The following is a 13,151-nucleotide window of genomic DNA, read 5'->3' on the forward strand; positions in this document are numbered from 1 at the left end:
CACACACACACACACAGTAAAGTAGGAGTGATGTTTTATTGATTAGTTGAAAGCAAAATGAAATGTACAGAAAGAATTCACTATGAACGTTGATTCATAAAGCACAGAATGCTGAAAGCACAAGAAGCATGTTTTAAGTTTTTTAGGTGCATTTTTGCAAAAGTTCCACATTGGGAAACATTCAGAGAGCAGAATTAGATCTGTTGTCACCTGAGAGCACAAGGATGACGGTACAATCTTCTCGAAGTGGTTTGTGCTCTCCTGGAGGATTGAGTTCTCTCTCACACACACACACAAATACATTCAGAACACTTGTCTTAATCAAAGAGTGGCAATCTGAATATTTAAATGATTGGCTGTCTTTGAATAAATCCTGGATACAGCAGTGAACTTGTCCCCAGTTGATGTGGACTCCACCAGGATCTCTTTGGGGAAGACAATGACCATCCAGGCGCTTTTCCTTTAGGGAAGCTGAATCTGTTTTCAGAAAGCTATCAGGCTTCTTTCTGCCACCTAGTGGTCACTTCATAGTAAAGGTGGCTTTCAGGTTCAAGTACAAAAAAAGAAGACATTTAATTTCACTACACTGATGGATGTGCTGTCATTCATACAGTGGGAGATGGGCGTGGTCGAGACGTTTCTGAGAGAAATTAAACTGCACTAAAGCCGCCAAAAGTGGCAGAAAGGAAAAGTCAAGACATGTCCAGGAACCACCGGGCAAAGCTGGAGGATGTGTCCGCTGACAGAGGAACAAAAAGCATGGAAGAGCTCAGCCTTAACCCCATGTTTGCTGGAACTACGTGAGACCGACGCAGTCAGTAGTTAGCCAAATACTTCACGTATGAGCTAGAGAGTGTGTGTGTTCAAACTGACAGAACTGGTCCATCACTTCAGAAAATTAAGGCAATTCCTGAACTGAGGAAAACATAGGAAATGGCAGTCGTTTAATAAAACTCTTCTTTTTTTTGTGCTACTGACCAACATACAAAAAAGTTTTAAAATATTGACATTTTACTTTTTAAGAACATCTTTAGTGGCGGAGCCCTGCTGAGGACTCCACACTAGCATTTTAGTGACTGACTACTTTGGGGAGTGCGGCTTGTATTCACAATATCCAAAAGAGTTGACTCAGTCTATGATACAGGTGCGTCACACTTGTCACAAATAACGTTACCGCAGATCAACGTGGTCCGCACCCACGCAGTACACGCACCCACGTAGTACACCCACCCACGCAGTACACACACACACACACTCAGTACACACACCCACGCAGTACACACACACATCATTGAGGTTCCTTTTTTACCATTTAGTCTAGATTGTATGTAAGCTGACATGATGGGATTCCAGTACTACAGAGGAGGAGGAGGAGTACCGTACGCCATTAATCTTCCTCACACTTGTGCATATTTCAGTTAGGTATGTGGTGTCTGTGGAGCCACCCTGATGCAGCTGGCTTGGGGTGGGGGTGGGGGGGGTATGGCCGCTGTGGTGGGAGGGGGCAGTTAGAGCAGCGGCTCGTTCAAGTGCTTGAGGAGGATGCGCTGGATGTAGCTAGCATTGGCAGGGCTGTAACGGCTGGGGCTGAAGTCTGGCGAGGCGGCGTGCCGGGCGGGGCTGAAGCGGCCAGGCGGAGACATCAGGCTGCTGACCGGGGAGCCGGGGGTCTGGGGCTGCATCCTGAGTCGTGGTTTCACCACCGCAGGGCTCGGCCAGCTGGACACACATCAAACAGTCAGTGGCTACATTTACACCTGATCCTTGGTTCAAATAGAGGCCAACTTTCACTGGAGCTGCTGCTTACTGTTCCCTTCTGAGTAAACAACTGCCAGTTTCATGTCGAGCTTCTGTGAGAAGCTGCAAGTTTCTACTTTTATGTCGTATTTTGTTCATGAAGTAAATCCCCTTCATCAAAAGGCTGCTCTGCCTTTAAGTCAGAGTGCAGCTCCAAGTTCATTTTAGCAGAAAAACCCTTCCAGAAAAGCCTGGAACCAAGAGAGCCGATGATTCTTCCTTTCCATATTTAGAGGAGAGAGCATTCTGTGTTCGCTAGAACGAACCATGATGTCGTGAGTTCAAGGGTTATCATGAGCGATGAACTGGCAGCTTGTTGAGGTTATCACGTTTCAAGACATCAACAGACAGGTGAAGATGGACGGGCCACAAATAAGCAATGTTGACCACGACTGAGCAAACAAGCATGTCTGGATTCACGTCTGAGCTGCAGACATGAGAATGTTGACTTTCATACCATAAAAAACAGGTGTATAAATACCACACCTGGGCCAGTTACTGCACAAGACTTCAGAGTTTGTTGCTGATATTAAATCACACCAAAATAAGAGAAAAGCAGTGAGCTGTGGTGATGTTGAAGTCATGTGACCCTGGTGTAGCTCCTTCACAGGCTACCGTTAGCTTAGCACTGCTAACCGTAGCATCCAGGCTTCCAGCATCATCAGAGGGTTCATAAGTGAAGATGATCCTGATGAACTGAACCTGGAAGATCATCAACTTTTGTTCAGCTGATTTACTGATTCAATCACCACAATCACATGGAGCGATCCTATTGGCTGCTGGGGGAGGAGCCAGGAGATGACCACTTCCTGTTGGACTACAAACACACCTCATCCTGACATCACCACACTTAAATGTTGATACGCTCACAAGACAACACCGTCCAGCATGTATTTTTAAATGTTTCCCCTGCGATAATCACTGATAACCAGTTTTCCCTTGAATGCCATTCAACAGGCCACAGAGAGCAAAAGCGCCGTCTCACTGACCTCTGCATGTCTGAGGCAGAGTAGGACTTCACTGTGCTCTTCCACTTCTGAATGCTGGGATACTTTAGTGGATCGATGTCGATGTCTTCAATTGCTGACAAGACCTCTCTGTCCAACTTGGTCGGAGATTCCCTGCGACAGCATGAAAGACGTCACACTGGCATGTCATCATCGTCATCATCATCACCATCATCGGTTAGGTCACATTTCCTGTTACAATCATCATCACCACTGCTAGTTACACGACTAGAGGAAGACGAGGCTACACCTGCTTCAACAGACTTTACAAGGTCAACCATGATCTCAGGGGTCTTCTAAGAAACGACCATTAAGCTCCACCCCCTTCTAGGACCCAGTGATGCTCTGCAGCAAAACCAGCAGGACTCACCCATCGATGAAAAGTCCTTTCCTAGTGTGCGGTGGGGTCCTGGGTAGGAACTCATGGGAGTTATCTAAGGATTTATAGGAGGACCCTGATGATCCTGAGCTGCTCAGGTCCCTTCCACCATGGTCCCATGATTTGGACCTGGCGCAGTAGTTGCGCCCCCCTGAAAACGACCCCCTAGTCCTGCCCAGCATCTCCAGGCTCTCCTCTGCTTCAAAGAACTCCTCCGAGCTGCCGCTGCTGCGCCTCTCCTCTGCCCCCCCCTCCTCTGTTCTCCAGCCCAGCCCCTCCATGACCTCGCCATCCTGGCTGCTCTGACCAAAAGCCAGGCGGCTCAGCCCGGAGCTCAGGTCTGAGTCCCGGAGCTCCCTGTGCCGGCTCCCACCACTGCTCCTCCTCTCCCTGCAGCTGGCGGGGCTGTCCAGCGACTCCTGCAACGACATGCGCTCAAACTCCACCATGAGGTTGGAGATGGGCGACAGCAGGCAGGAGGAGGATGGCGAGGTGCGAGGAGACACTTTGTCTCCGTTGTGAGTCCTATCTCTCGAGGACGAGCATACTCCGTTTTTACAGACAACGCCGGGGGACAGGAGGCCATCGTCACAGCAGCACAGAAGGTCCTGCTCGGCCGCCATCTCAATCAAATTGGCTCCGCGGTGGTGCAGTGCCATCGGCAAGATGCGGAACTCACGGCCACCCACTGCTCCCAGGACCTCCTTGGATGCAGCAGAGGAGGTGATGCTGGTGAGAGCTGCGTTCTGACGGTTCTTTATCTGCTCCAGGCTGATGTCGTCGCCCTCGTCCAAGAAAGCGCCAACAGAGATGGAGTTGCAGAACTTCTTGGGTTTGCCTGCAAACAGGAACAATAACTTGTAACTGGTGTCATTTTATCCTCTTATTTGTCACTGGAGGACATTTTGTTGTAAAATCAGTTTCAGTTCCTGACTAAGACAACACCTGTAGCTGAGAAGGACCCAGTGTTTACAGCACAACTATGGCAGGATGAGCTGGAGCAGGTGAGGGTACCTGGAGAGGGAGTTCTGAATCGGTTGCTGGTCTCGTTTTCCCCAGCCTCTTCATGAGCCCACCGTGGGCTGAAGTCCCTCTTGCTCAGGTGCTCCTCCAGCTTGCGAAGCCCTTCGGCTGACGACAGATCTACGAAACTGTCGAGGAAGTCCCAGTACTCAGCCCAGGGGTGACCCCTCTCGTGAGCCAGGTCCCTGGAGAGACACCACACAATCAACCAAACATCTGCCATTATCAGTCGAAAATAAAATGCTCTTCAATTACTGAGTAAAAATTACGTAAATTTAGTTTCACGGTAATTTTGTCTTCATGTCAGAGAATAAAAGCTGTACAATCAACTAAGGATGGCCCAGGTAAGAACCGAGGTGTAGAGCCTGGCCCGGCACCATAACATCATTCTCCTACGTTTGCAGTAATCATTCCATCCACTCTCTCTCTTTCTGCATCACCATCAAAAGCAATAAGCTCATTCGTGGCTAAACATCTCAGCCAATGAACTCGAGCTGTTCGAGGTCAAAGCTAAAGTAACTTTTCTAGTCTGGTCTTGCCTGCCAACCCTCTCAGCCCCACGGTCGGGGTCAGACTTCAGGATACGATGGAAATACTCCGCTCGATCTCTGGGCGGCGTCTTCCAAGAGCGGCGAAAGTCATCTGCCTACAGAGGATCAGAAGTTTTAAATACTACAAATGCTTCCCTCTGGCAGATGAAGTGGAGCTGAGCAAAACAGGTAAGGAACTTGCTTTAGAGGGACTCAGCGGGCCAGCGAAGGCCGTGACTGTCATCAGCGGATCCATGGGGCTTCTGGTGTGACGATGGATCAGCGAGAGACTTTCTGAGGCTTCAGGCGACCACGGAGAACCGATGATGGGCTGAGACGTGTTGTCAGTTGCCCTCAGCAAGGGGATGTAGCAGCGGTCTGTGACAAAACCGAGAGTTTAAAGTCAACATGAAACACTCACAGAACTACAAAGAACAACTTCTGTCATCACACACCTTAGGAACATTGAACCAACACAAAACGATCCGTAATAATTCAGATACACAATTCACTCCACACTTTAGAAGCACATTTTTATGACTTATTTTCTGAAACAAGTTAAGGTACAACAAGAATAAATCAAATCCATGACAAAATGACCGCAAAATATGTGGTTGAACACAAAATAAACATGAATTCTAGTGAATTAAGATTAAGAAATGTAGATTCTTCTCAGCTCTCTGTCCAACTTTCCATTACCTTATCAAAATTCTGGATTGAAAAATTATATTTTAAAATTCCATGAATTTTTTGATGGGGGGGGGGGGGGGGGGGCGGCCCGCCTACCATTTGAGAAGTTTACTTATTGTCCACTGTTCCCACGGCTAGTGGTTGGAAGTGTTAGCATCAGCTAGCTCAGGTCCAGGCTAGTTAGCTTAGCTCAATAACTGGTAGTGGGTGGAAGTGTTAGCATCAGCTAGCTCAGGTCCAGGCTAGTTAGCTTAGCTCAATAACTGGTGGTGGGTGGGAAGTGTTAGCATCAGCTAGCTCAGGTCCAGGCTAGTTAGCTTAGCTCAATAACTGGTAGTGGGTGGAAGTGTTAGCATCAGCTAGCTCAGGTCCAGGCTAGTTAGCTTAGCTCAATAACTGGTGGTGGGTGGGAAGTGTTAGCATCAGCTAGCTCAGGTCCAGGATGCTGGTGTGTCCAGCAGGAATCCTCCTCCTCATCATCAGTAGCAGCAGTCGCTCTTCTAGTCCTCAACAAACGTTTGGTTCTGTTGACCCAAGTTCCAGTGGAGCTTTGGAGGTGCTGCGTCAAATCACTGCGCCCAGTCAGGAAAGTAGTTCCGGCTACGTGTCTGATTCTACCACTACAACCTTCTCATTTTAGATTTTTTATTTCAGAATGAATGTTAAGCAAAACCCTCATTGTAACATTAACAGGAAGGACCGCGTTGGAAAAAAGTCTATTTGGTGACTTTTGATGAAGGTATGCTAACACTTCCCACCCACTACCATTCATTGTGCTGAGCTAACTAGTGGGGGTCTCATGCAGCACGGAGGGGTCAAGGGTCACTACCTTGGTGTCAGGTTCTTGGGACAATGGACAATAAGTGACCTTCCTAAATAGTCTGTGCGTTTTTTATGATGACGTGAACCCGTCGGCCACAAAGGACCGATACAAAATGAGTGGCGAGGCCCAGGCGTAATTCAAAATATCTGATAAAACACTGCTTCTATTCAACAAGAGTGCAACGTGTGGCTCTCTCAGCAACATGAACATTTCATATTTTTAAAAAGTTTATGTCCTTACCCTCCAAGTAGTCAGTAATCTTTTGCTTCACTTCTTGGGTTTTATTTTTTCTGCTACAAATCAGCTGTGGAAAGGAAAAAAAGGGTGAATTGGTGATGTATGAACAGCTGACACCATCCAACTGTTGCTGGATTAGCAGGGGAAGGACTCTGCTCATGCTTGTCTAAGTTTAGCTGTCAATGTGCAACAGGTTATTGTGGCCAAAAGATATAAAAAGCAAGCTAAAAGGTCACTGCTTTCAAATACAAGTGAGGGCTTTGGCCCCTCCATTGAACACAACAGCCAGGAGGTCTCTGGGGTCCAGCGACCTCCTGGCTGCTTCCTTCCATCTGTGTGTGTACGCAGGTTCCAGGGGTCACACATGGACTCACATCACAGGGCTTCAGGCCATCCTTGTTCTTGCGGCTCTTATCGGTGTCAGGATGTGAGCACAGCACGTTGACCACCTCTGGACACCCGAACTTGCAGGCAAAGTGGAGTGGTGTTTCAAAGCCCTGGGATGGAGGGGGGGGGGGGGGGCAGGGAGAGAAAGACACATACACACTGCCATGTAACATAAATTGTGTGTAAGAGTCTGACCTTGTTTGAGACACTTAAAGACCTGTTCTGTTCTTACTCTATCTTTATTACTATTATCATTCTATCTCTTGCTTTCCCGGGACCTGAGTTCTAATTTTTGGACCACGAACATGGAAATGTGAGTGGCATGACGATTCAGATCCTTGAATCCTTGTTTAGCTGCTACAGGGAAGCTACTCACCGCCTTATCTGGAGTGTTGAGGTACAGATCTACGATGTAGTGGATGCGTTTCTGCAGCATCACTTCCTGGTCATCTGGGTACATGAGGCGCATGAACTCCGGGTTCTCCAAAATGTCCAGCAGCAGCTGAGTGATGCCTGCCTGGTTCTCCTTGGCTGCCACATGCATGACATTATACCGGCAGCCCTCCTGAACACAAAATAACAGATTATTAGGGACCAGGCCATCGTTGGGATCAACAGCCCTCTTTATTGAGTAAAATATGGCTCCAGAAACGATTGCTGGTATTCATGGTGGAGTGGCAAAGCTGCAGGTTTAAAACTGTGGCTTATTACAGGTTTGCTTTGAATTACAAAAAACTCAGAGCAAAGACCAAAGTGAAAACTGAAGCTTTTCAACTAAGGTTGAAAAACTAAGAATGATCAAGACTAAAAATTACCATCAGGTCCGGAAAATAATTCTGGAGAAGAGATGTAGTTGAAAAAAAAAGAAGTTTTAAGCCTAAAGGTTTTGCAACAGTAACGATCATCAAGATGTTTGCATCATGGTTCTTCTCTCTCCCAATCCTTTTAAGGCACAGACTTAATCTGATATTTTCAGTTCCCCACACCTACACAGCTCAACACATTCACCAAAAATCTGCTGCCGTCTCTCCACATCGCTCTGGGAATGCATTGGAAACGGCGCCACAAGATTCTTTTTTATCGTGTGGATCACCCACCGACTGCAGGTCAGCTGTGCAAGCCTCACATGGGTCGTCACTAACTGATGTGGAAGAGCTGTTTACATATCAACAAACGCGTTCCAAGTCAGACGGCCTATTAATAGAATGAGTTTCCAGAGTCTGAGAAAACCCAACAGCTCCACGACAGCGAGCTCAGGCGATGCTGCCACTTCATGTATTTCAAGTTCAGGGAAGTTCAAATGTGGTGCGTGAGGCTAAGCACAAGTGCGCTTCACGGGTTCACCTGAACAATCGTGGGATTATCGCCAGAGCCGATGAGATAGCGCGGGTTGCTCCAGACCAGCTCGCTGAAGGCCGCCTCATCTCCCTTCTCCACAGCTTTCCTCAGTCTGGCTGTCAGGTCCTGCGTGCGTGGGCTCTTGAAACTGTTGGCACGCTCCCGGTTAATGGTGTCAACCTCCATGTTGTCTGATGAGAACAAAGTGAAGGACGGGCACAGCTCTCAAAACTACAAATACTGTTCCGGGCCGGTGACACCGAGGCCAGAGTTGCAACTCGATCAGCACCGCTTTACTTTTTCTCTGTGACTTTGACAACAATTTGAAAAAAAGCTGTAACTCGCCATCAGAAATCATGTGATTACGTGATGGATGGATTAAGGATAAACACACTAAAGTCATATTTATGAAAAGAATATGATGAATTCAAAAATACAAGACAACTCTGATACATTTGGATGCCTCCTACTTGGGCTGGAGGGTTTGGGGGAAACAAAACCTAAATGTGATTCAAAGTAGAATGACTTTTCTTTTTTCCCTCATCATGATACTGCAATTGAATCCCCGGCATTTCAGATTTTTTTTTTTTTTAAGGTAAAAAGTGCATCCAAGTAGAAACAGCAGCTCTGCGGGGTCAAACGTGCAACGCTGCTGCCTCGTGTATTAATTCAATAATGCAGAGACGATCGAGGTCAGTTTCAAGCTGACGCTTCTAAGTTGTGCTGAGAAATCTGACCTTCTATCAGGCTCAGGATTGTAAGGACACCTTCACCTAAAACTTTGCAAAAGTGCACGCCCACTCCCACTCATCTACTCACCTTTATTAATGACCAATCCTGGTTTGACCGGGGAAACGCAGGGCGTTGACTTGTTGGGAGAGGGGAAGTAGTCATAGATCCCCCTAGCGAACCTCTCTGCGTCCTCGCGGGTGGAAAATGCTTTGAAGCGAGCTCCCTTTATCAACTTTACAGTTTGAAGGGCGTCTTTCTTCTCAGTGTATACATGTGCTCTCTCTGCAGATAAAAGCACCAACAGTTATTCCACTTTCAATTTCTCTCCATGATGTCGTGCCTTTACTCGTTTATCAGTGTGCTCAAGCTCAAACATCACATCTTGATGAGCCTCCACATCTTCTGCAGCTGCAAAATGAGGCTGCCCCGACAGATGACCATTAATAGCATTGATCTTAGGAGGAGTGCAAGATGAATTTCAATCAATACTCTATTCCGGAGAGGTCAAGTTGTGCTGCTGCCCTGCACTGCACTATCAAAGAAATAGCACACAAATGCTTTCATCAGCTTAACAACTACAGACATCAAATACAAAGGAAGCAGGAAAAAGATGCAGAAACTGGAAAACACAGAACACAACATTTCATAAAGTAACAAAGAAGCAACATGAAAATCTGTATCAGACCCTGGTCCAAGTTCAGCAGCAGGCTGATAATTCAACTATCAAGGCCGGTGCTCAGAGGTGTCACGTGTCCGTCTGCTGACACTACGGGGAGGATGTGAGGAGTCGAAACACCACGCGCCAGTAGAGAAAAGCCTCAGTGGTTTTTGTACGTTTGAGTCTTTCTTGAAGAATCATTTTTGAGAGAATCATCACTAAACCAGAAAGCAGGCGTACCTCCACCCAGGAGAGAAAAACTGCTGAGAGCTCAGGCTATCGTGCTCCTGGCCTCGAACAGTCTTCAACTGTAATTTTATCTGTCTTCCAGATTTGATCCAAATCTGCCACCTACTTTTGAGGTGTCATGCTAATAAATCATTGAAATTAAATTTGTATAGAATTTGGGATCCAACCCTTCATGGGGATTCACTCCCAAAACAACTGGGCTCTTTCTTGGCCCACGCATTGTTCTCCCACCCACTTTCAGGACAACCGTTACGGGCACACAGCACCAAGAAGATGACGTCCAGGTGGAGGTATCCTTAACACTGACTGGAGGTGAATGCTGCCTATAGATTGTGTCTGTTAGATCATTTTACCCTAACGAATGAGTCGAACATCCTGGTCACGGGGCCATCATCTCCCCAAAACAACAAGCTTCGAGCCTCTTACCATTTCTGGATAAAACATCCTCCCAAGGCGGACACACTCCGTAGTAAGAAGTTGGGGAAACTTGTGCGATTTTGGAAGGATTTTCCATTTTGAACTGAGAATTGCTGCCTTGAGCGGAGCTGCTTGAGATCTCCTCTTCCTCTGGCGGGTTGAGACCCACACCGTAGCCGAAGTCCAGCTCTTCAGAGGCGGCCTGACTGGGGCTGCCGCTCGCTGCAGCCGTGGCGGCGGCCACAGGTTTGGCATGGTCGGCCGCCGAGGCCACGCTGGCCGAGATGCCCGCGGACAAGCTGTTACTCAAATCAGCGGCGCAACTTTCTGCCCCGGCGAGCACACGGGCCAACTTCCTCTCAAAGATGGCTCGGGTGGTAGCTGTGATGGGGCCGCACTTCACATCCGCTCTGGCGAACTCCTCCCGCAGTTCATCAGCACTCAGCCCCTTCAGCCTGCTTAAAACCGCCTCCATGCTTCAGCTCCCTAAAACATACCAGAATATGTAGCTGTTAACCACCTAAATAAAAAATAATAATCCGTCCACAGTCCCACATCAATCATAGTATTTTTCTGTCTAAACATGCACAATAAAGGTCCTCAGATTCCTTCGAAAAATAGAGCTTCATCGCTTGGGAATGCCGATGAAAAACAGATGCCAAAGTGAAAAGCTGGCAGGTGATTGTGGGTATTTTACACATATTTGACTTTGCTCTTAGTTGTAAGACTCCGGCTACGACAGACCTGTAACAAAAGACCGACAGACAGCCAATGACCAACCCTTTTGTTAATCGATTATTCATTTCATTTGTGCTGCTTCCAGAGTCTTAACTGATGAGATGTGATGGCTCTTTAGTCGTTTGTGTCAGACAATTAAGAGTCGTTGAGTTTTGGACTGTTGGATTGAAAAAAGAAGTTATTTCATCAAGTTATTATCAGCTTTAAGAAATTGTGATGAGCATTTTTAAAAGTTTTTGACATTTGGTGGACCACATGATTCTCCATTCCTCATGAAAATAATCTGCACATTCATCAAAGATGGAAGTAAACCCTTCTTTACCTATAAAATGTAAATCAGCTGGTTTAAACTGCAGATGGGATGTAAAAACTGTTGAAGTACTGAGTGCTACATTATAGAAGGAAAGAGGAAATGGGAGCTAAAACAGCGAGGGATCCCTCATGTAGCGTCACCATAATCTTCAGAAATAGCAACCTTTCCTCACTCAGCAGCTCAGAGCTGCTTTGTGTACGAGGGTGAGAGCGAGAAAACGCCAATAACAAATTCCACTTATGCTTTTACATGATGCAACAAACAGTCACACGTTGTAAAGTACAACCCCGACGGATTTTACCCATTAAAATAAATCCTTTTCCTTTACTGGCAGAACATCTCTTTGACATACCAGCAGTTGTGTTTCACAACTATCAGTCCCCGGTGCAGTGATGAAGGTTACTGTCTACATACACCTCGCCTGTCACCGCCGTACACATGGAGAAGCAGCCGTGCTAGCTAGCAAGCCTGCTAACAAAAAGTGAGCTTTAGCAGCCGGGAAGTGTGTCTGGCACAGCTAGCGTGAGGCTGAAAACGCAGACTAGCACAGAGGGAATCATGCAATTTGGATGAAGATGACCAAGATTTAGAAAAAAAAAAATCTGATAAATTATGATAATCTCGCTCGGTTCATTCGCATGCTGTCACGCCCTAGTATGTCATTCGAGGTGGGTTTCCAGACTGTAACGTAACAAATGTGGTACGTCTTCGGGGAGAGGATGCCGATAAAAATCAAGAGTGTAGGTGATGACATCCGGTAACAAACGTGTACTTACGCTCACCGAGCAACATGTTTGCATAACACACGGAGCTACAAGAAGTCGCTGTTAGTTTTACACCGATAAAGTGTTGGATAGACACAAAGCTGGAGACGGTCTGGAATAGTCTCATTGTTTACAACGTGTTCTGCGCATGCTCCGTTTCAAGGGAGGGCGGATGCTGCGTTCTAGACCTGTGGGATTTTTTTTTCTTAAGTGGACGATTTGAAGGTTACAGGAAATGAATATGAATATAAATAAAGATTTGGCGTCTTTAAGCAGGCACAAGCTGGAGACAGCAGTTTCCAACGCCGCACCGCGATGTGGCAGGAGTCTGAGGAGCGCTGCCACCGCCGAACTCTTGTGCCATTTGGTGAGCTAGTTTGGAAAGAAGCATCCCGCTCCTCACCAGCAGACGTGACGAAACCAGAGAGACGATACTCTACAATTCGTGTGCTACGCTTTTCCTGAACACAAAACCGAATTTCACTTTAAATAACGGAATATGTGGTATAATTCTGTCAATTCATACTCACCAAATAGTATTTATGTCGGTAAAAGAACGGTTATCCGGGCGAACTTTTAACTGGCACGCAGCGTTAACTAACTTATGGGAAAAGCAAACAAAAATAGTTTGTCATCGAAGTAACAACCAAGTATCTAAATGAGGGGCGGGGGGGAAACTTGAGCGTGAAAATGTCCCGCATTACCCGTGAGTTTATAAATTCTTGAGTGAGTTTGACACGCATGCTAACATTAGCCTTTTAGCGAGGTACAAAGCTCATTCGACCCATTGCTGATAGCGTAGTGTTCAAAATGTCTTTTCTCCTTTAGGTAGACGTGAAAACGGATAATCACAACCTATAGGTGATGCGGCGTTTGCTTAAATAATTGTCAATTGTTCCATGCCCACCTCCTCCTCTCCCCGGCTACTGTTGCTAGGTGTCTTCTCACCGCGATGGTTTCAAAATGCAAAGAGCGAGGACCCGTTTCTGTCCAGCATAGCGCCTGAATAAAATCACGACGTCGGCGGGCTAAAATAAAGCAGAACTTGCCAAATGTTTATAAGTCATGT

General features: G+C 46.7%; 1 protein-coding gene across 6 annotated transcripts; it reads right to left on the bottom strand.

Annotated features, from left to right (window-relative positions):
• Positions 1–27: 27 nt before the first annotated feature.
• Positions 28–13,072, bottom strand: ankle2 (ankyrin repeat and LEM domain containing 2). 6 transcript variants are annotated; one of them, XM_086207487.1, is made up of 14 exons: positions 12,990–13,025; positions 12,613–12,683; positions 10,277–10,753; positions 9,031–9,225; positions 8,218–8,402; positions 7,250–7,438; positions 6,861–6,983; positions 6,490–6,553; positions 4,935–5,114; positions 4,746–4,848; positions 4,198–4,391; positions 3,175–4,021; positions 2,787–2,918; positions 28–1,719 (listed from the first exon to the last, which is right to left on the bottom strand). In XM_086207487.1, exons 3-14 carry the CDS (start codon positions 10,740–10,742, stop codon positions 1,509–1,511), a joined length of 2,889 nt encoding a protein of 962 aa, XP_086063613.1. In that variant the 5' UTR covers positions 10,743–10,753; positions 12,613–12,683; positions 12,990–13,025; the 3' UTR covers positions 28–1,508. The 6 variants fall into 6 exon arrangements, with proteins under 6 accessions (XP_086063613.1, XP_086063614.1, XP_086063612.1 ...); XM_086207488.1 differs by lacking the exon at positions 12,990–13,025 and adding an exon at positions 12,787–12,982; XM_086207486.1 differs by lacking the exon at positions 12,613–12,683 and having other exon boundaries at positions 12,990–13,072.
• Between the last annotated feature and the right edge of the window lie 79 nt (positions 13,073–13,151).

This window comes from Aulostomus chinensis, chromosome 6 (genome assembly GCF_037954235.1).
Source record: "Aulostomus chinensis isolate RoL2024-O1b breed Wild chromosome 6, RoL_Achi_v1.0, whole genome shotgun sequence".
Classification (NCBI taxonomy): Eukaryota; Metazoa; Chordata; class Actinopteri; order Syngnathiformes; family Aulostomidae; genus Aulostomus; species Aulostomus chinensis.